This window comes from Aplysia californica, unplaced genomic scaffold, assembly GCF_000002075.1.
Source record: "Aplysia californica isolate F4 #8 unplaced genomic scaffold, AplCal3.0 scaffold00009, whole genome shotgun sequence".
Taxonomy (NCBI): domain Eukaryota; kingdom Metazoa; phylum Mollusca; class Gastropoda; order Aplysiida; family Aplysiidae; genus Aplysia; species Aplysia californica.
This window is the reverse complement of record NW_004797279.1, coordinates 754,704-778,163: the sequence shown is the minus strand read 5'-3', so window position 1 is coordinate 778,163 and position 23,460 is coordinate 754,704. Positions and strand designations below refer to the sequence as shown.

Here is a 23,460-nt window from a genome sequence, read left to right as displayed (position 1 = left end):
GAGAGAGAGAGAGAGAGAGAGAGAGAGAGAGAGAATAGAAAGAAAGAGGGAGAAAGAGAGAGAGAGTGAGAGAGAGAGTTTACGTATGCAGTTACGTTATTTTATTTTGAAAGAAAAAAGCATAGTGAGGCATTTTACCAGTACAGTTGAACCTGTGGAAGACTGAATCGCAAGGGAGCCAAAAAAAAAATTCCGTCTTAGACAGGGTAATTTAGGGGGAGATGGAGGGGAGACGGGGGGTTCAAAGACCCAGCCAGCTGGATCAAGAATCGCTTATCCGGTTGGCAAGCAGTGGTCAAAACTTCACACCTCTCAATTGCTATCCTGTCTGATAATGACAAGCGTCAGTCTTACATATAAATCCAATCACCCCCAGTGCTTGCCTTTCATAGGACCACTGATTGACCTCTTAAAAACAGAACCATTTGAGCATCTACTTTGCTTCAACTCTTAGCCCCATCCATCGGTGTAACAAGCACAGTCAACCAATGCCACCTCTCACCGTCATCATGTAACAACGATACAAGGAACACTTTTCTCGGCTGGCCGTACGATCAAGGTGGCAGGCATTGATCAATATAATTCAACACCTCTGGCTTCTGGCTATGCAGGAAAGCTTCTGTAGTGGCTTGCTACTCGAGCACTCTCACGGGCAGTTGTGGGCTGCATCGCTCACGGCTCACATGAAGAGACAATATCTACCCCCAAATTACACCCCTACTCCCCTTCCTCGCTCAGCGTGACGGCCATGGCGTTGTTCAGAGCCTACGGAACCAAATTTGCCAGTTTTGTTTCAAATCAGGGCTGAACGGGCAAAACATTTTCCGTCTTAGACAGGTGAAATCCTCGGAAGGGAGCGGATTTTTCTTTCCTTTCCGCGTTGGACAGGTTTCCTTTTTACACAGGTAATTAAAGAGGAATATATCAAGGGGGGAGCGGGGAGATTCCGTTAAGACAGGTTTCCGTTTTATACAGGTTTCCATTAAAGCAGGTTCGACTGCATTTTACTGGTGCTTGAGTTTCACAAATGGATGAATCAGTACATTGAAAAGAGGTTGAATCGGCAAAACAACAACATATACCAGGAGCAGGTTTATGATTTATGTGCATCACTTTGAAAGTTTGTGGGAGGGAGGGAGGGAGGGAGGGAGAGAGAGAGAGAGAGAGAGAGAGAGAGAGAGAGAGAGAGAGAGAGAGAGAGAGAGAGAAGTGTCCGCAAGAGTACGCGCATTGGTTCAGATTGTGCTGTAGCCTTTGTTTTGAAGCTCTCTTTCATTTCTTCAGAAGAAGAATAGGAATAGCACAGTTTGTTAGTTTCGCTTTAATTGTTTTTCACACAAGTAGGGAAACTCTGTTTGCAAAGTCTGCACTTTTTCCAAGAGGGCGCCACCGGATTTTGAGTGCCAACATTGACACATGCCTCACCCTTGTTGGTATTGGCTACCGAACAAGACCACCCGATCACGCGATTAGCAGGCCCGAAAACAAACGCTTAAATTGTTTTTGCAGGTCATCGAACGAGTCGATCGGTTTGCGCCCGGGTGGCCGCTTTGTGAGCTCAATTTGGCTAGCCCCGACTATCAAACCGACCCGACCCAATTGCGCTAGTGGGCACCTTCCTTAAGAAGAGAGACTTCAAATAGGGTTCTCCTGGTCTAGAAGTATATGGCGTTCACCTCTCATTCAATACGTTCCCGGATCGAAACCTGACAACAGTGAAAAAAATTCTGCCCTATAATTTCCTTCTTTCACCTCCTTTCCTGTTGGCTTAGCTAGCATGTTCTGCTATCTGCTTTCATCTCTACTTTCTACCCTCCTATGTAATGGGCTCCTTTTTTTTTCAACTCCTGACTCTTTTTTTTCTGAGACGTAACTCCTACAATAGCTGTCTTTCAGCCCCACCCCTGATCTTAGGGTAAGTAAAATGGAAAACCTACCCTTCTTGGATAAAGGAGAAAAATTTCAGAGGTCCCCTGTGCAAGTTGTACACATTAAAGATCTCTGGGTGGTCCTAAAATCAATAAAAGACAAGTTCAAAAAACATATAAGGGTACCTTGGAAATCGGAATGTGGCAGCCTGAAGGCATGGGCCCTATGAAGTAGGAAAAACACACCAAAAAAATCAGTTGCACAGCAGGTAGAAGAACAAGCAGTCAACTACCCCTAAGATCTAGAGTAAAATTACTGGTTCGGTCAAAATTAGGATGAAAATAGGTACGTCGACTTTAAAGCTTTATATTTCCTATCTGCCTTGCCCTAGAGATAATAAACCGAAACATGCTACAGGAAGCCCAGTGATTGAGCTGACTGAGCTAATATAATGCTGTATCTGACTCTACTAGAGCCTTTACCAAAAGGTGGGGGTGTTTGCATGAGGACTTTTTAAATCAACCACTACTCATGGAAAAATATGTTTTCTACTGAAAACTTTATGCATATGGCAGGAAAATAAGTTGGTCAAGCTGCATGAACAAGTAGATTGATGTGTGCATCTTATATCTCTTCATAGAAAGACAATAGTACTAAAAATAGGGCATTTTTACTCATCCTGAGTGCACACGTAATTGTATGTTAAATACAGAATATTGTTAATCTTAAACTATCAAACAGTAGTGCATTCAAACATTGAAAATATTTAGTATACACAATCATAACACCGTGTGTCCATTAAAAGGGTTTTATTTTTTTATATTACTGATGTTTTTGCTGAGTAAAATTTATATATTCATAACTCGAGTCATAATTACATCATCAGACTTTCCAAGGTCTAGAAAACCCAAATCGTTAATATATCATCCCCGGGAACGACCGGTATTAAACATTGGTTTGACATTGAACATTCAGAAGGGCAATTTTCCGCTCCATCGCATGGTTTTGCTTGAATATGACCTTGATTGAGATAATCCAGGTTTGTCATTGATGTAATGAACAAACACTATGATATTTCTGCAAAATATCATGTGAGGGACTTGCCACTGTTTCACAACATCCTCTTACATGGTGGCATAAACATGGAAGAGTAGGGTGCTGATGACTCAAAAGAGAAGCGAAGAAGAGGCAAAAATATGCTTGTCGTAATGGATTGTCATCATGTTATGAACGTGACAGTGTGTCATTTATATGGTTAGGAACGAAACCTTATTCCATGTAATTTACAGTTGTTTTAGGATGTATTTTTAATTCTAACCCAACTTAGGATGTATTAGACCTTGCTTACATTCTGATATTTTGACTTTTATCATTTGTGTATGGGTATGTATTTTAATCAGTATTTTTCTTTTAAAAAATAGTACAGTAGTCTCCGCCTAACATCCCGGTGCTCGGGAGCAAGGAAATGCGGGATCTTAGGCGAACCGGGATCTTAACCGACGAACTCAGGGAAGAATCTATCTATGGTGACCCATGTTAAGGCTCACAATCGGTAAAATGGTCTCCCTCCACTCCACAATGAACTGACGTGCCCGCTTGGTGGGTTTATGGCATATGGCGAGCAAAGAATGGTTAACCTTGATGACCTATTACGGTGCATAGTGGGATGAGGCGTGCCATTTTGACTTATCCTATCATGAGTCTCAAGATCTACGCTTATCCAGTTGCCCCTCCCCTTTACCTGTCGAAAATTTATAGCTTTCCATCTCTGACAAAGCCCCCCCCCAATCCGCCTTTGTCGTTACACACCATTACGTTGTGAACACACAAATTATAATTCAGTCCGTCTCGCAAATTCGGGAGTAGAGACAGCTGCTGCAATGGTCAAGGAAGAGTTCATGGTTCGATGTGATCCCGCCTGGGATCCCGCCCACTCTTTGCTCGCCATATGTCATGAACCTACCCAGGGGTCACGTCAGTTCATGGGTCACTGTAGATTCTTCCTTGGCTTCGTCGGCTAAGATCCCGTATTTCCTTTGCGGATCTTAGGCGGAGACTACTGTAGTAGAGAATTTTTTGTTACACTACACTACTAGACTCTAGGAAATTACATGTAGGCCTATTTTGGTTTGCCGTGCGTGCCGTGGACTACAGTGTTTCCAAACTCTGTCTTACCACTATTATAATCAATTGAAACTGAATTCTCAATGTATATCAATCTAACAATTTTTTAGGCTACCTAAATTTCTTTTTTCCTTTTTTTGTGGTTTGTGCTTAAGGCTACCTTGATTCCTTGAGGATTTGTTAATGAAGAATTCAATGCACTTTTTTTGCTGGCCATTTTCATCAATTTTATATTTTCTTAGAGCAACTTTGTCTCTACATTTTCCAATTTGGATACTTTTCCTGCTTTCTGACCTCTAGGACTGACTTACATTTGATCATGTCTTGCTCAAACAAATTCTATTCATGATAATATCACTTACTCACTAGTTGCGTCTGTTTGTTTGCTGGGTTTTTTTTTCAATTTCACCGACCATTTCCACCTACGTTCAGTGCATATATTCAAATGCTTTGTATACTGTTTACATTTAGTAATAAATGGCCGAATTTGTCAAATATACTAATCTAGATATGTTATTCGATATGATGTTTTGCATTAGCACTGAAGTGTTTTAGCATATTAGCAGAAAGTACTCAAAATGTACTCATAAGTACTTTTTAAAAAAGTACTTGTACTCAAGTACATTTTACAGGAAAGTACTTTTACTGTACTTAGGTACATAATTTAGATTGTACTTAAATTTGTACTTAAGTACCTTTTTAAAAGTACTTTAACAGCTCTGCTTAGTATAGCCTATACTTTTCTTTTTACCAATTTAGGCCTGGTTAAAGTTCAGTAGTGGCTTTGTGCTTTTTTGGTAGTTCCCATCCCCCTTATTTGAGCCTGACCTACATCTAGATCTAGATCTATACTTTTGATTCGCGATGAGCTAAGATATCAAACCTGACAATAGCAAAACATTAAATTGTGTTTTTTTTGTCAGGGGCCCCCCTGAAACCCCCCTACTCTTGGGGCCAAAACCTGTGAATAACAATTGCGGGGTGGGAACTACCGAAAAAGCGCCGGCTTTCCTTGGTCTGAGAGTTTAATTTTTTACATATTTTTTTAAATTTTAGGCTCAGGAGAAGGAAAAAAAACCAAACCCTTTCGGGACCGGGATTCGATGCCACTGAACATTTGACTTACAGAACGTAGACAGTAGACAGATTGTTTACGTTCTCTAGGCCTAACTTAAAGTTTGAGTTGCACCGTCTTGTATATTATTATCCAAGCGTCTTTCGACTTAAACTTGCTCAAACTCTAACTCAGATGATTATGATTTGATTGTGAGAGATGAACAAGACGTCTACTTTTGTGCAAACAATGTCAGAAACAATTGTTAGATCTAATCTAGATCTAGATCTAGAATCTAGATTTAGAATCTAGATCTAGAATCTAGAATCTAGATCTAGATCTACCCAATATGGATCGGAATAAGACAACGTCATAACGTCATAAAAAAGGAGTCAAATCCTGGGAGGTTTAAACAAAGAAAGTGGCTATTCTCACCCGCCCGGAAGTTCTCGCAAGATCAACTCCTCCCCTCTTCTCTCTGTCTTTTTCTGAATACTGTTTATCGTTGTGGACGATCAAATTGACCAAAACAAAGTTAAAAAATGATGTTAAAACACAAAAGTAAATTAATTTGGTTGTCTACAAAGATGCTACGGCTATTTAACTTTTCGAATCGAGCCGAACTACGCGGGTCGCCATTTTGTTTTGCCCGGAAATTCTCGCGCTACTCCTCTCTCTCTTTCTCTCTCTCTCTCCACTGCCCACAGACAAAATTGTACGCTTTTAGTAGGCTACAGTTGTAATGGAACGTTTGTTCACGGCACAGAATTCTACAAATTTTCTGTTATCACAGTGTAGAATTCTGTGGTTTAGGGTGAACGCAAAATTTGGTGAACGCGCAGCGGGTGAGAATAGCCACAAGAATCGCCTGCACTATTCTCACTCCGGGTGAGAATAGAGGTGGCCTTAAACAAAAAACTGAGAAAGCTTCCACAATTCAGGCAGAACTACAATATTATCATGTAGAAAAGATGGCTACTACATTTAGATCATCTAGATCTAGATCTAGAATCTAGGACTTTCAAATAGCACGGGAGCTATTCACTCAGAACGCAGCGCTGCAAATATAGATCTAGATCTAGATTCTAGATCTAGATATATCTAGATCTAGATATTTAGACTCTAGCCTCTAGCGCTTGCCACAAAAAAACCAACAACGCTAGCCTAATTCAAACTGCTTGGATGAACTACACTACAACCCACACAATATGCTGTCATTCAGATGTGAACTCTATATCTCTAATTTCCACATCACGCAGAACTAGAATCAAGATTCTAGATCTAGATCCACATCACGCAGAACTAGAATCAAGATTCTAGATCTAGATCTAGAATCTAGATTAGATCTAGACTAGCTGATCTTATTTGGAACCATGAATGTCATGTGACAATGTGAATGTGGACAATGACAATCAATTCAGTTTCAGTTCGACAAAAATGAAAAATCGCAAGGTCAGGCAGTCCAAGAAAACTGAATATAATTCTGCTCTAAGACTGATAACAACTGCTTTGAATGCAGTACCTGGGGTAGCATGAACATGGATCATGCCAATCACATTTCCAGTTTTGTGCTTAAATAATGTCCAAAATCTTTCAAACATGGTGGCAGCCATAGTCGTCGATGTAAACAAGGGGGCGTGTCCTATTCGACCAATCGCTACACGCTCTGCGCTGAACATGCGCGAACACACCGTTGTGACAAAAATAGATTTGTGGAAAGCATAACAGATTTCACCGTTTTGAGAATTTATTTGTTATAATCTTTACCGCTTAATAAAAATTAGCATTTGTTTTTGTAGTTCATGAAATAAGCTTTATTTTGATGTGCAACTTTATTGGGTTTTTCATGAAGCTGGTTGAACAAGCGCTAATCAAAACTCCAAGAGCTCGATTGTTTACATGTTGCAAGGCCACACGTGCAAGCAACTTGTGCTACTATTAATGATTCCTTGTGATTTAACACTCTTACAGCACCAAATAATACATGGAAAATCATGAAAGTATTGGTAACCCCTTTGTGTATGGTCTTTGGGCTTATTTTGTTTCATATTTCGTTTTTTCGCGCCCCTTCAGTTCGATAGAAATCGGAACGTTATTTTCCCGCGAGTTGACTGTATGAGAGTTCATAACAAAGGCAAAGAAAATATGATTGAAAAGACAAATTTTCAATTTCAATAAATTTTCAACGTTTTCCATCAAAATTCTGAGTGTTTTCTTTCATTTTCTGTGTGCTTTATGAAAGTTTTTGTGCTCACTAACGAAACCGTATGATACGGTAGAATGCATTACGTTATGACCTCAATTTGGCGGGACGCAGCGCTTTGTGGAGGGTGGCGCATTTCTGATGTGGTTCGGCGGGGAGCAGTGCATGAGCTAAGGATGGAAGGAGAAGTCTCAAAATGATTTGTGTCAACTGATTCTCGTTTTATTCCAGGGAATATTGGTATGAAACATTGTACACCATTTTGGTTGTCATTTTACAGCTGTGCTCAATTTGGCTTTAGCTTACGAAGCAAATCTATGGAGTCGGAAATGGGGAAACAGCTTGTGTCGGCAGAGCCAATGCACCAGACGTAAAGAAAGACCGTTACTTCTTGTCGATTTAGACGTGTTGGAGGGTCTAGATTTCTTTCTGGACAAAATTCTGAAAATAATGGTGTTTAAAATGTTCCTTTAAAGCTGTCACAGTAAAATGTATGGAGCCACATTGCAATTTTTCACGATGCAAAAAAAATTGCCGGCAACATGACGTGTATCGAGGAATGAATGAAATCCATCTTTGAGATCAGCTGTTTTCTTTACATTTCAGTTTATCAAAGTGTAAGCTTCAACAGACGACTGGCCACGGGGCAGTGCTCAGTTCGCCGGCAAAAGATGTCAAGAAAAGGGTAACCATTTTGTACTTTCGCGATTTTTGATGACTTTGTGATGTCCTGGCGTTTGTCTGCACCAGGCTCCAACTCCAAGTGCATTGTCTCGTCCAGTAGGGGTCGGGCAAGACCCAGACAAAATGTGGCTTATTTCCTTTTCACACCAGTCTCTTGAAACCCCAAAGTTCAGTACCCCTTTATTAAACAACTTCTTTGTAAATATGCCTGGGTCTTTGTTAAAATAGTGTTGGTGAAGTAGTGAATCTTCTGTCTAGATCTAAAGGTAGATCTAGATCTAGGCCTAGATTCAAAGGCCTAAATAGGCACAAGGTTGATGGATGTCTGTCTACAATGATTCTATGACAGCAGAAGGCAAAAATACACCTGCACACATAGATAGGCCTAATTTATTATACAATTTACAATGTCTAGACAAATGTCTCAAATGAAGATGTGATGTCCTGTTTGTGTGAGATAGTTTTCTGGAGGATGGTGAGTTTCCAAATGTAATGGCCTTCTTGTGGCACTCCTCACATCATCATCATGTCACTTTAAAACAACATGACTATGTAAAATGTGCTTTTTCCATCTGGTGTCTGGACAAGTCTTATTTCCTACCCTATCCTTTGATTGTAGCCTAATCCTCATGCAGTGGCCCCAACTTAATATTTTGGGGGATAGGGTATGTGAATCCATAAAGCAAAGTCAAAACACCTCTCTCCTACAGATTGACGATCCCACCTGTGGTATTTTTAACTCAGGTGACTCAATCCATCATGAAAGACCGTAGAAAAATAATAGTGTTGACATGGCATGGTGTATTTGTGTTATAATTGTTGGCTCTTATTTGTATAGGTGCTCCTTGAATAATTTATGAGAGGTTCGGTGTATGAGGGTGGTTAGTGGGTGCTCTGGAGCCTCCTGTTGTGGTTTGCTCTCTTTCTTTCAAGTCCTATCAAACATCTGTCGTCCTGATGTGTTCTCCTTTGTTTTTGTTTATTCTTGTAACACCTCTAAAATATCTGCACTTTCATGACGTTAGTGTAGGTTTTTTTTTACTCATGCACCCGTCTCATGTACATGTTAATATACTTTTTTTTTCTAGTAGGATCTAGACCTAGTATGCATGCTGAGCACGAAGCTATATGGCCTTCATTTTTGCCGCAAATCAATAGTTATTGAGTTGTTGATGTTTGAAAATAGTAATATTGGACCTGATGGTAAATTTTTAAGAGCTAATGCACCCACTTACAGATGCACTGATTTGAGGGCTAAACTGACATGATTTTTGCTGCAGAACACGTAGGCCGCTAAAACCCTTACAAATCAATGTTTTCAAGTAAATATCCATTCTTATTGCCAAAACATCAAATCATTGCGAAATGCAGGGGGCATTATATCTGCCCTGAACCTCACCCACCATGCATGTTGCTAAAAACAAGTCAAATATTACTATGCCGCTGGTCCTACTGTAAATAGTTCTATTTTCAAACATCAATTGCTCAATAACTATTGATTTGCATGAAAAATGAAGGCCATTGTATCGTGTTCAGCATGCAAAATACTGCTAGATCTAGAAAAAAAAGTATATAAAACATGTACCTATATGACATGGGTGCATGAGTTTTAAAAACCTGAATTTTTAAAATAAATCTCTAAAGTTGCCTTTTAATGTTGTTTTAAGCAATGTTAAAATTGTTGGGGGGGGTGTATGTCTGCTAAAATATTTTTCTCCATTGGCTCTGCCTCTGTTTTTTTTTGCTAATCTTTTTTCCCCATGGTTTAATGTAACCATGTGCAACAACGCTGCCACTTGAGGATTACCCTTATAAAATATGTTAAAATGCCATGCACCCAATACCAGGGAAAAAAATTCTTTGTTGTTTCAACCTAGAAGTCCTTTACTTTATAAACTCAAGTAGCAGTTTGCCTCTGGTATTTTTTTTTACCTTGATTTGCATTCTTTTTATTCACATTTTTATAGTAGATCTGCTTCTTTTTTACAGGCAGAGGCAAGCTCTAAGATCCAGATCTGTTGAAAATGAAAGTGATCAAGAGATAGAGAGACAAGCTTCAAAGAGGAGAAAGACTATTGACGCAGTAAGGTTCAAGTTAGCATTTTAAAAAGACTGATGTTTATATTGTAATTGTAACTGCACAGAATCATTCTTTGTACTATTGAACTATTGGTGCATAATTTTCAGACATAAATGTACGACAAGAAAATACTTTCATGCCTGCTCGTCGGAGACGAGCAAGGGTATGTTAGGGTAAGCATTACAAATTACGTCCGTTGTATTAGAGTCTCAAATGTGAACTTTTTTGCTCCATGAAATGATGTTGATGCTGATACTCTTCCATGTTTAATTTCGTTTAAATACAAGATGTGCAATTGTTTTATTGTAGTGTAGAAATTGAAAGGGCTCTAGATCTAGTTGTTCTTTTACTGTGCTAAGCATACTGAAATAAGATATGTTTCTTACCACAATTTTTTGTAATGTTACAGATCGTTATTATATATGTCTGGCGGGTTAAAGTTGTTTGTTTATGTGGGCGATTCCTTGTACTACAGAACAGGAAGAAGAGACAGTTTTAACTTTCCCTTCACAGTCTGGAGAGTTACCTTTCATTTCTCCCGAATTTCGTACTTCAACATTCATGAATTTTGCAGTTTCTTTTTGTTTTAGATATCGCCTTCAGTCAGGAATGTTGGAAGAACCAGAAGCTAAGATCTCAAAAGTTAATGTCCATCTGTGATAGGGTAGGATAAATAGATCTACAACTGAATTTTCGAAGTGGTACGATTAAGACAGGATCTGACCAGCCCTTTTTCGACTGATCTGAGGATGTGTTCAAAACAAGTGTCTTTTTCCTCTTTGTTTGGTAAATCATTTGAATGGATCTGGAATTTGTTGCTAATTTTTTAAAACATCAATTTCAAGCCTAGGGCTGGTCTCCGAATTGGGTGTTTTGAAATTTGTCCTTTTGAATTTTTTATATATTTTTTCACTTCTTACTGGGTTTGTTTTTATTTATGCTTTATTTTATGTGAGCAATATTTTGGGATGCTTTGTCCTTGTAGCTTACTTCTTTTTTTTTGTGCCTTTGTGTGGAGTTTTTTTTTGGTTGTTTTTTTTTTTAAATACTGGTTATTTTGCCTAGAAAAATATGTGGTAATAGAGCAAGCCGTTATTAGCGTTGAATACTCATCTCATGTACAGTTGAATCTTCTCCAACGGCCACCTGTACAAATGACCACTTCCCTCCCACTGCTCCAATGCATATTTAGAAAGTATGTGTCACAACATGGTGGAATCAGGCGCTCTTCGATTATCTTGTATAGAAGTCGATGTATTTTCGATTGAAGAAGGTAGGGGTCGCCTGGTTAACAGGTTAAAATTAACGAGAAAGTAGCTGCCAAAGTTGGGTGACTTCCAACAATTTTTGTGCCTTTAATTGTTTTTCAGTAAAATCTACATGTAATAAAATGTATTGTGAATGGACTTAAAGGCTGTTAGCTAAAAAAAAACCAAGTCTATAAAAATTGCCAAATAAGCAAAAAGTGCAGGTTTAATTAATTTCATTCATTAATTTGAAGTGTGCCTGATTTCACCCCAATGCCTCCCATATAATTCACCATCTTGGACAATTCCTCCTCCATTTACTTTTTAAAGTTTTGTGATGTCGTTCAATTTTTTTTACAACCCCCACTAGTGTATTCAGTTTACTTTTTTCTAATGAATTCACTTTCTCAGTTGCAGTAACCACGGTTTATGATAAATTGTCTGCATGGAGCAGGCCTGCCTACAGTTGAAATTGTCTCAGAATCATATACAGTCAAACCTGTGTAAGACGGCCACCCATTGTCAAGGAGAAAGGTGGCCGTCTTAGGCAGGACTGATCAAGATGAAGAAAACAAACTATTCCCATCTGAAGTCCCAATCGAAAGTAGCTGCGTTGTTGTTGTTGATTTGTATTTTGTTTGTTATTTTTATTTTTTTTGCTGATTTTGCGCAAGGGTGACAAAACGAAATGTATCGGACGAGGGCGGCCGAGTGCAATGTTAAAACAAACACGTGGGTCGTCACCACTCGGAGAATGAGCGACGCTTCTGTCACAAGTTCATGTTGACGTCCTCTGTTACTTTGTTACAGACTGGGTAAACAGTGACCACTCATCTCACTTACGATTTGAGAAATGAGTTCTGGGCGGGGCTTATGGGTTACGAGGGATCACACACTTACCTCACCAGCAGCTGAAAATTGGTAGCTATTGGTCAACAGTGGGAGGGGCCTATGCAACATGATCGGTTGGAGGGACTACCTAACAACAACGACAGGTGATTGGATTATGACGGCTCGCCCACAACGCCCGGGGCCAGTGCACAATTTATGACAAAACGTAATTGAGTCACTAAGGTGGCCGTCTAAGACAGGTGTTTTTGCTCAGTGCGATAGGGGTTGTGTGTTAAAATATGGTGGCCGTGGCCGCATTGGACAGGTGCCCGTCTTACACAGTTAAACTATATAGAAAAAATGCAAGGGGGGAAATGGAAAGTGACTGTTTGTACAGGTGGCCGTCAGGGCAGGTTCGACTGTATATGTCACTACGTGGTGGAATCAGGCACTCGTCAATTTTGGGCATGTGGAGTTATTGGCATCATCTGAAAGCTGACTTATTTGCCTTGCTTCCAATGAAATAAATATCCATATCTTGAATAGAGTTCAGGATATTTGTGATTAGAAGTGAGGTCGCCTGGTTTCAGTGGTGAAATTAGCAAGAAAGTGGCTGCCAAAGTTTGGTAACTCCATTAGGTAAAGAAACTTTGAAAATTGAAAAGTGCCTTTAACCAATGTTTTTCAAGGGGTTAAGAGGGATAGTCGTTTGTGCAGGTGATTATCCAAAACATGGCTGTTCAAAGAGGTTCCATTGTGAAAGATTGACTGTTGAATTACGATTTATGTCAGTTCATTGTGGTCTATCAAAAGATTGGTGCCCAAGATTTACTTGTGATAGCTTGAAAGTAAACTTATAAGAGTCCACTTGTTTTCTTCAATGTTGTATCTGTAGGAACGGTGCTTTACACAAATTTTTCGTTTCCCATTTGACTCGGTCCTTTCGGAGATTCACCGAATTTCACTTTTTTTCTTATTGGGTTGTTGGCCACATGACGGATGCTCTAATATGGTTTGCTCCTGGTCCTGGTCTCTCCTCCTTTTTTGTGTTTTTTACCCTCTTGTAACTGCTATAATTGTGTTGCAAGTGCTGTAAACATTTGCCTACACAAACTCTTTTATGTCCATTGTATTTTTATCTCCTTTTTTTTTCTTTGTATGTTATTCTGTAGTAACACCTGAAATCTTTGGCCCTAATAATATATGACCTACATCATATTGCAAGTGCCGAAAAACTCTTCTAAAACTAAGCTTCACAGGTTCATGACAGAGACGTGTGTCAAATATGTGACAAGCAATCATTCCGTATCCTTCTGCGTTCGATCAATGTGGGCCGTTTGCCTACATTCCTGATATTTGGGGGGGGGGTGTGTGTATTTCAGCCATCTGTCCTGAGAGAGGGTCAGTCATCCCACTGAAAACTTGACCTTGGGGATTTTTGATGATCTCTTTTCTTGACTGACTTTATTTATGAAATGGTACATAGATTTTTACAGGTGATAGCACCTTACACTATCTGATCAATGATTATCTCTGATGATCACTTAACCCTACATACTGAAAAATGTATGTCTATGTACAAACTCGTGTCTATAAATACTTACTGTAATTATAGTACTTCAGATCTTTTTTTTTTTTTCTTCTCCCTGTTAACAGAGTGAAGCTGATAGACAACAGTACAGAATTCAGGTAAGTTATCATTTAAGTATGTCGCCCTCCTCAGGCACCATGTCACTATGTATGTGGAGCACTTTGCACCTTGTAAGGGCACATGTGGCTGTGAGAAAGGAATTTTAAAATGTGAGGCGTGCTGACAAAACGAGTTACTTCTCGCAATCCACAAATGTAGATATTGGCCAAAAATCGACACAAGGGTCAAATTTGTAGAATTTCTTTTAATGTTATATCCTTTTAACATACCATTACTATGGCTTGCCATTGACCCATTTACTATTGGCTTACCATTGACCCAGATACTATTGGCTTGCCATTGACCCAGTTATCATTGACAGTACAAGTTGGATTCTTTCCTTGCGTACACCATTTATGCACATTTTCAGTTTTTGTTTTTATTATGATTGTAACTTATTATAAGGAAATAAGGCTTCTTTCAGGCAACTTCCTTGTCTTGTGCTGTGAGTTTTGGAGAAGTTTTAGTCTTCGGAGGGGTGTATGCTATTTGAAGTAAAAGTGCAGAGTCACATCATCACCTGTACTGGTGCATGGCCTTGACCTTAACATTGGAAGTTCATTAATTAGGCTTGCAGTGTACTTTTGTATAGCTTGCTGTTGGGTTGGGTTTTTTCCCTATACGTATGTGAAGCGAAATTTTTGCCTGGAAAGTAGCCTTTGATGTTTTGAGAGTTTCAAATTTACAGTTCTACCTTTCGTATCAGGATTTTTAAATTTTTTTTAATGCGCTTGAACAGAAATTAATTTTGGTCAGTCAATAGGAGTTGAGGGTCACTTACACACATATGACTAATTTCGTGGCAAGTAAAAACTTTAACAGTGTTTTATTCTTCATAAGAACGGAAATGAATGTACAATAGGTTAAAGTAAACTGCTCGGTCAAATTATCAATTACCAAAATGGAAATTCGAAGCAGGTAGGTGGGTGGTTGGCGAGTGCTCTGGTGTTGTTTGCTTCTTCTTTCCTGTCGAACATCTATCGTCCTTATCTCCCCTCCTTCTTTTTTATGTTTGTTACTCTCTTGTAACAGCTCTGATTTTCTGGCGCTCATATGATCTTATGCAGTTGCAAGCGCCGTAAAACCTCTACTAAAACCCCAAAAAAAACGAAGCTGGTAGTACAGGCTGGATCCAAGAAAAAAAAATCTGCACAAAACTAAAATAGTTTCAGATTTAATCATCGTCAGCATAGAAAAAATATAAATTACAAAGGAAGTTTTATTTTTTTGTAATTTATATTTTATTTTATTTTTTTTTTAAATTATAAATTATATAAATTACAAAGGAACTTTTATAAAAGCTACCGACCCATCTCATTAACATCATGTATCGGTAAGCTTGCGGAAAGAATGATAAACAACCGCCTCTACTGGTACCTGGAAAATACTAACAGCTTAAACCCACACCAAGCAGGCTTCAGAAAAGGCAGCAACACAGAAGATCAACTTTTTAAACTGAGTCAAAACATCCAGGATGGATTTCAGAAGAGTAAACACACTGTCGCCATCTTTGTAGATCTCCAACAGGCGTACGGCAGAGTGTGGAGAAAAGGCCTACTCATGAAATTGATGGACCTCGGGATACATGGCAAACTTTACAAATGGATCAAGTTCTTCCTGTCGGATCGAAACATTGAAACCAAGGTAAACAATGCCCACTCTTCTAGAGAAGTACTCGAGGAAGGCCTACCTCAAGGTTCCTGTCTGAGTTGCACTTTGTTCCTGATCTTCTTTAATGATGTAACGAACGTGCTGAAATCAGAAAAGACTCTTTATGCCGATGATCTTGCTCTCTGGCAGACACATCACAGCACGATAGTAGGAGCAGGGAAATTAAATGAAGACTTCAGGAGGCTCCATAATTACTGTCAGAAATGGAAACTTAAAATAAACTGCACGAAAACAGTATACACCATCTTCACGAAGAGCCATAAAGCAGCCAAAGAAAATCTCAAACTAAGGATAGGAAATGAAAGTCTCCCCAAAGAAAAACATCCAACTTACCTAGGAGTCAAACTTGACCATAAGCTAACCATGAAAAGCCAAGTGGAGAACATAAGGAACAAGGCAAAAAAAAGACTCCAACTTTTAAAGAAACTCGCAAGCAGTTCATGGGGGTCAGACAAACAAACTTTGAGAGCTCTATACCTGGGTTATGTCCGATCTTCCCTGGAATACAGCAATAGCCTACTCACTATGTGCAGTACAACTACTTGCAACACCCTTGACAAAGTCCAAAACAATGCCCTTCGTTTTATAAATGGCGGCATGAGATCCACACATACCGCCGCATGCGAAATCCTTGCAAATGTTGAACCCCTGGGAATCCGCAGAGATAAAGCAGTTTTGGAGCTACATGAAAGAACTAAAAGAATGTGCCCCAACCACCCAAACAGGAAATTAGTAGAAACATGGAAACCAAAGATACGAATTCAACAAAAGTCAATCATGCATCACATCACAGAACTAATGGAGAGCCACCATCTACCACAAAATAGAAAAGAAACCAAAAGAGTCAACCAAAACATCCCTCCCCACCTTTCTTTTAAAAAGCCAATCATTACAACATCTCTCAAAGACAAGAGCACAAAATCTTCAGACCCAGTGACGCTGATGCTTGCATCGCATCAAACAATCGACAGCTATTCAGATGACTATACACGTCTATACGGACGGCTCAGCATTCAAAGGCACAACCAAAGCCGGATATGGAATACTAATACAGTACCCAGATGGAAGTTCCAATGAGATCTCTGCAGCCTGTGGAGAGAAATGCAGCAACTACGATGCAGAAATGATGGCAATTGAAACAGCACTGTACCATCTCCGCACAGTTTTTGACACTCATCCTGGAAAAGCACAGAGTATTGTGATTTTCTCTGACTCACTATCAGTATTACAAGCCACAGAAAATGACCATCACCTAAACCAAGATTTGACCCATATACTGTTTGGATCCCATCATCTGATAACATTCTGTGGCATCAACCTAGTAATGCAGTGGGTCCCCGGACACTCAGACATACCTGGAAATGACAGAGCAGACACACTCGCCAAACGGGGATCTAGACAGGAACAACCCAACATTCCAACTTCATACAACACTGCAAAACAAATCATCAAAAGCAACAACAAACAAGATTGGATGAACAGATGGGCCCTGGGAAAGACAGGCAGAGCAGTTTTCAAACATATGACCACAACAAAAAGGAATGACAATATCAACCGCCTTCAGAGAAAGAAACAGACCACGATCTTCCGCCTACGAACAGAACATATACAGCTCAACTTCCACTTGAACAGAATAAACCCGGAACTTCCCCCAATGTGTCCCTTGTGTGACTATGCATATGAGACTGTGGATCATCACCTGTTTCACTGTACAGCCCTAAATGACATCAGAGCTACCCTTCTCCCTCCGAGACCTAACATTGACAACACACTCTATGGAACATTACAGCAACTGCAGCAGACCTGCACTTATCACTACATGGCATTGGACAGAAGGGCGAGAGCCCAGCTGTTGCTGGATCGATAACAACAACAACAACAAAGGAACTTTTATTGTGTGTGTGCCTGTGATTTATTCAATCCCTACTCAGTTCTGAGTGTGCACCACACTTTTCAGTGAAAAAAGGCATGGGGTTTTGTTTGTTTTGTTTTTTCTTTCAAAATAGCCTTTTTTTGTACAATCAGCAGATATCAAAACAGTTAACATGTGGCCACAAATTGAAAGAGTGCACTGTTGAAACCTTTGCTCATCTCATTCAGACTCAATAAACCTGTTAAGTGAACAAATGTTTATAGTTATATTTATGCTTGTCATTCTTTGAACATACTGCCTTAGTTTGTTGTTGAGGGGGGGGGTTGTGTGTGTGCTAAATAAATTTAAAAGTATGGTGTGGCATTCTCATTGGCAGTTGACACCAGCCGCAACGCTGCCACTTCGCAAATTAGGAACAGCTCACTGATCAATGCCATTCTTTTCCTTTTTCTTTTTTTTACACTGCTCGTAGAATTAATTTCATATTAAATACATGCAAGTGGGTAGTTGGCGGATGCTCTGGTGTGGTTTGCTCCTTCTGACTTTTGTCCTATCAAACATTTGTCGTCTTTATCTCCCCTAATTCTATTTTGTGTTTGTTACTCTCTCGTAACACCTCTAATCTTCGGCACTTATATGACCTTATTGTGTTTCAAGTGCCGTAAAACTTACTAAAACTAAAACATGCAAACCATAAAGATTATTGGTGTTATATTCGTGTTGTAAGTAGCGATTTTCTGATTATACGGTGGTGTATTCAGGACAGACTTAATATGTTGCTGAGAAGTGGAATCAAGCGCTCGTGAAAATAGTGAAATTTAATAAACTCCTTTTTCTGTCTGTTGGGTAATTTTTATTAAATTCCTTTTTAAACATTTTAATTCAACGTCTATTTTAGAATATTATATAGCTCTGTACGGATTGTACCCGAACATATTGATGAAAGACACAAGCACTATAAAATGCTGTTTTCATGAACACTCCAGCTGTGGTGACCATTTTCTCAATAATTTTGCCTCTGACGCCTGGGGACCCCCTTCCTTCAAATCACAGATACTAATACCTTAACTTCTATTCAAGATAGACTGATATATTTCATCATTCATCAAAAGAAAGACAAATGAACTAGCTCTTTAAGATGCTACCAATAGCTCCGCATGCCCAAATATTGACGATCGCCTGGATTATTTCTGTGGACCTTACTTGGATGAGTCCAAGGTTCGCTTAGATTGACCGTTGAATATCAGAGGTTCCAATTATCCTGATCGATTCAGAACAGTCTGCATTTCTAAAATTGGAGTTTCTTCCAGGTTTCGTGCCGACCATCTCGAAAACATTCTAGAGATACATGTGCATGTATTAAACAAATGTGAGCAGGTGCTCTGGTGTAGTTTGATTTTTTTTTTCTATCATCCTGATCTCTTCTCCTTTTTTTGTCTGTTACTCTATTGTAACAAAGGATGCTCAGGACAGGCTTCGCTGGAGTAATGCTGTTAATGGCCTGTGCTCCACTGGGAGTTAATAAGGGCAAGAGAGAGAGAGAGAGACTATTGTAACCCCTCTATTCTTCAGCAGTTGTAGTATGACCTTGTGTTGCAAATGCTAGGAAACTTACTAAAACTGGAGACATTGGTGCCAAAACAGGATATGGGTGGGAGTTGCCTCAGTTCCTCTCTTCTGTATTTTTTATGGAATTCCACTCATATTTTCTGTGCAAAGCCTCTACTGAAACATATCTAGCACAAGAATTTTTTTTTAACAGAGAGGAAGAGATCGTTTTCAATCACAGACTGTATTATGAGTTTGTGTCCTTATATGTTTTTAATACATTAATTTATATGCATGGAGTTTTGTTTCAAGTAAATGAGGGGGTGTTACTAAACTTTGCTGGGCTTTTTTTAGTACAAAAATAGAACACACTTTTTGTTAGGAGGGACAATAGAGATGATAATTTAGTCTGGTGACAGTTTTCTAGATAAATCCAGATTTTTCACATTGTCCTGTGTCTGCTCGATTCCAAGCCAATCATCGCGAAAACAGTCTTGGTGAGATTTGCTCCTATCCTATCAAGTCTTTCATCCGTATCTCTTCTCTTTTTTTGTTTGTTACCTACTGCTCTCTTGACACCTTTTACCCCTCGGGGCAGTGCTACTGACTGAAAAGTGTTTTTAGGCCTTTTCCAAATGGGGAACTTGTTCTTATACACAGTAGAATTGTAAATAGGCTGATTCACTATTAATGTCATGCTCATAAATGCCTGAACTGCCATTCAACATGGAACTGCTGCTTTTTCTTTCCTAATCTTTTCTATCATCATTTTCCTCTACTTCTTTTGTATGTTTGTTACATTCTTGTGAACCGCTATTTACGGGGTGCCTTGATTGTTGAAGCTAGAGATGTGAGCAGAGTACGCCTGATTCCCTGAAGAGCGCCGTAAAAACTCTACTAAAACTAAACTAAAAAAACACCTCTAATCTTCAGCACTTGTATGACCTTACAACGTTGCAAGTGCTGTAAAACGTGCTAAAACTAAATTTCACCTCTGTCCAGCTGTTTCCCAGCTTCTCTAAGTCAGAGTTCCTGTTTCTTGTTGTCATGGTTAACATTTGACGGATCTGCTTGGTGTTTTATGGCGGCTTTCGCTGCCTGACTGGCTTCATGTGTGCTCATTTATGGATTTTAGCTTCAAAGATGGTTGCTTCACAGCTGCCAACCAGTATGTAACTTATATTTATTATATTTTTGAGAATCTGAGTACGTAAGTCCACAATTTCGTATTGAATTGGGAAAAAAACGTATTGTTTTGTAGTAGTGATTGTCACGAACTTGCTGATGCTGAAGGAAAAAATATGAACTTTCAAGACCTGATTTACGTACAATGGTGAAAATGAAGCCTATGAGTCAAATGGATGCATCTTTCACTGTAGGTCTTCTTTGAACTTCTTGGATTTATTATTTAATGCAGAGAAGTGCTTATGGGTTGGGAGAGAGGGGGGGGGGGGCTACTTAACCAGTGCCCAACTTGGCTTGCCTCTTGAGCACAACTGCTGTTGTTGGTTGAATGGTTTTGTTTTGTGGGTTTTTCAGGGGGGGGGTTGTTGTAGTTACATTTTTAATTTCTTATTGGCGTCTCTGTGTCGAGGATGTTTTATGGGATACGGCTACTGTCCCTAAACCCAACCCGGGGGATGGGTGGTTGGCTGGGCTGTTGTGTTGTTAGCTCCTTCTTTCCTATCAAACATATCTCTATCGTTTCTATCTCCCCTCCTTTTTTGTGTTTGTTACTCTCTTGTAACGCCTAGTCTTTGGCACTTATATGACCTTATTGTGTTGGATGTGCCCTAAGACTCTTTAACTTACTAAAAACCACTTGAACAACCTGGAGGACCAGGTGACTTGTGTCAGGACCCACACTTAAGAGCCTTTAGTCTCCTCTTAAAACCTGCAGGCTGTTCATCAGCCTTGTTATTCTCACTATGGAGGTCTGCACAGCCATACAATATAATGCTTTCACAAGAATTTGATTAGTGCTTATCATCTACTCACTGTTCTAGGCCTAGAGTTCAAAATGTTACAGAAGAGAGAGAAAAACATTGTTTTAACGATTGATAATTTTATCTTGCTGTTTTGTTTTGTGCTCTTTTTTTTCAACATTTTGAATTTGAAATTTGACATGCAACCAATGTCACAGAAGAAGAAACTTTTTTTTTTCAATTTTTTTCCTAAGTACATTGTAACATCTGGCCGACGATGTATACCATTATGACAATAACAAACGATAAAAGTCTGTCTCAAATAGTGCTCTGTAAGTGTTGAAATGATATGGTCATGAGATTTTTTTGTGTACAGCTACTATTGTCTAGGTTAGGAACCCATTGTCAAGAGGGAGGGGGGGGAATTGTTGTCTCAATCAGGTGGGCACCTTTCAGTCATTATAATTATAATGTTTTAAAAAAGCGTATGGGTATGGGGAGTGGTCATTTGTACAGGTGAATGTTTTATATAGGTGGCTGTTTGAGCAGGTATGGCTGTGCATGAGTTCTTTGAATCTTCCCACTTACATCTTTACTACTGAAAGCCCCAACTTTTTCATATATTTAGAACAGACCAAAAAACCTCAAATGTTCTGGTAACGCCTCTATCGATTCTTCAGCAGTTATATGACCAGTTTGAGTTGCCAGTGCAATAAAATTGTGACTTACCACCCCCCCCCCCTTTCCAATTCTATGTTCTCTCTCTTTTCTCCCTCTTGTCGCGGGTGGTTGGGGGGCGCCACTGGTCGGTCCTACTTAATATTTATTTTCCTTCTGTTGGTTCTGTCTGTCTGTCATATTTTTCCCCTGCACTAAATGGCCGTTATATCGTAATGTATGTCGATGCGCTTCTCGTTCCTCAACCAAACAAACAAGCTTCCTTTTGCTCAAACATACCCCACCCCCACACACTCACAAAAGCCCGCCTGCTCCTCTACCCCCCCCCCCCCTCCTCCTGTGCTCATCAGTGGCTGCAAAGATAACAATCAGGTGCCAGTGTCACCGTCAGTAACGTCACTCTGACTGATTGCCCCGGCGCAGTCCGCCGGCCATCTGGGATCTCTCTGTCTGTCTCTCTCTCTCTCTCTCTCTCTCTCTCTCTCTCTCTCTCTCTCTCTCTCTCTCTCTCTCTCTCTCTCTCTCTCTCTCTCCCTCTCTCCCTCTCTCTCTCCCTCCTCCATCGTCTGTCTCCCCCCTCCCTCTCCTCCACCCCGATCCCCTTTATTTTTCTTCTCTATTTGATCATTGCGGTTTGCGGAAACATCAGCTTTTTGTCATCCTTGAACATGTTTATGCTAATCATCGCACAATGATATTCTATCGCACCTTGCGCTGTTTAAATAGACAGGCGCGATTTCTCAGCCACTGCCCTTGTTCGATAACAACAACTCAGCCACTGCAATAATAAGCTTATAAGGTTGACCAAGTCTTTCAACTTTTCGCGGTTTCACACTTTGATGCATACCACGTTACGCCGATGACTGTTGGCAACTGGTTCCGAGCCAAAGGATTCTATCTCCAGCATTGTGAACAGGTGATTCTTTTCTACAGTTGGTCGTGAGAATAGGTTAGTCTGTATCTGTATAAATGACAATAATCACCTGTATGAACAACCACTTCTGGTGTGGTTTGCTCCTTCTTTCCTATCAAACATCAATTTTCCTTATAAATCTCTCCTCATTCTTTTTTGTTTGTGTTACTCACATAGTCTATTCTTCGGCACTTATGTAAAACTCATACATTGTACTTAAACTGAAACTAAACCACTTCTCGTTTTCCCCTTTTTTTAAATATTATTTTATTACATTGAAATGACACTGTGTAAAAAGACCACTTTGGATGGCCGTCTTAAACAGTATGGACTGTTTGGCTGAACCGTGGTGAGTCATATCTCTTCCCCCCAACCCCCTCGTTGTGTGTGAGATATCAACAAAGTCCCCGTACCGTAGTCACTGAGCCGTGGAGGGTGATTATATTAAACCACTTGCCTCGGGCTCGGTTCAGAGAATGCCTCTTGATGCTTCTCAGAGGATGGATACACCATCCGAGGGTCTCTCACACCTCTTCCGGTGCCCAGGAGACCCCAAGCGCTCTCAGATCTGAACCCCGAGAGAGAGAGGGGGGGAGGCGAGAAAGAGACAGAGGAGGGGGGGTTGAATGCTTGTTCCGTATGGAGGAAAAAAGAGGCTTACTCTTTGCTCTGTCGAATCTGAACCCAAGAGAGAGAAAGTGGGGGGGGGGGATGAGTGAAACCTCTAGAGAGAGAGAAGGGGGAGGTGGAGAGGGATGCCTTTTCTGTAGGAAGAAAGAGTAGTACTTGCTAAGTACTCTGTTCGCCTCAAGTCCTAATTATGTTGACAGAAAATGTTGCCGGGCTGCCCGCCATATACCAGTCTGGCTGATGGTGGTCGCCAGGGGAGACGCTTGATTGTGGGTGTATCACGTGTGTGATGATCTCATTATGTTTGTTTGGCTTGTAACCAGTTTGGGGGGAAGGGAGGGGGTGTTAATAAATAGAGGGTTGTAATAACTTATAGTTAGGTTGTTTAGTTCTTTGAGGGGAGATGTGGTTGGGATAACAAGGATTATGAGACCGCGGGA

General features: G+C 39.9%; 2 protein-coding genes across 2 annotated transcripts in view; one reads left to right on the top strand and one right to left on the bottom strand.

Annotated features, from left to right (window-relative positions):
• Positions 1-7,333, bottom strand: part of LOC101860139 (uncharacterized protein F13E9.13, mitochondrial) — a 26,325-nt gene extending 18,992 nt beyond the window's left edge. The window contains exons 1-3 of the mRNA XM_005089843.2: positions 7,303-7,333; positions 6,570-6,618; positions 2,055-2,092 (exon numbers count right to left, since the gene is read on the bottom strand). Coding sequence (XP_005089900.1) covers positions 2,055-2,092; positions 6,570-6,618; positions 7,303-7,333 — 118 coding nt within the window. The remainder of the gene's footprint in view (positions 1-2,054; positions 2,093-6,569; positions 6,619-7,302) is intronic.
• A 20-nt stretch (positions 7,334-7,353) lies between these two features.
• LOC101845141 (G1/S-specific cyclin-E1) overlaps positions 7,354-23,460 on the top strand; it is a 42,588-nt gene continuing 26,481 nt past the window's right edge. Inside the window, exons 1-4 of the mRNA XM_005089764.3 lie at positions 7,354-7,490; positions 7,857-7,935; positions 9,924-10,017; positions 13,749-13,781. Of these exons, the coding sequence (XP_005089821.1) occupies positions 7,922-7,935; positions 9,924-10,017; positions 13,749-13,781 (141 nt within the window). The 5' untranslated portion in view covers positions 7,354-7,490; positions 7,857-7,921. The remainder of the gene's footprint in view (positions 7,491-7,856; positions 7,936-9,923; positions 10,018-13,748; positions 13,782-23,460) is intronic.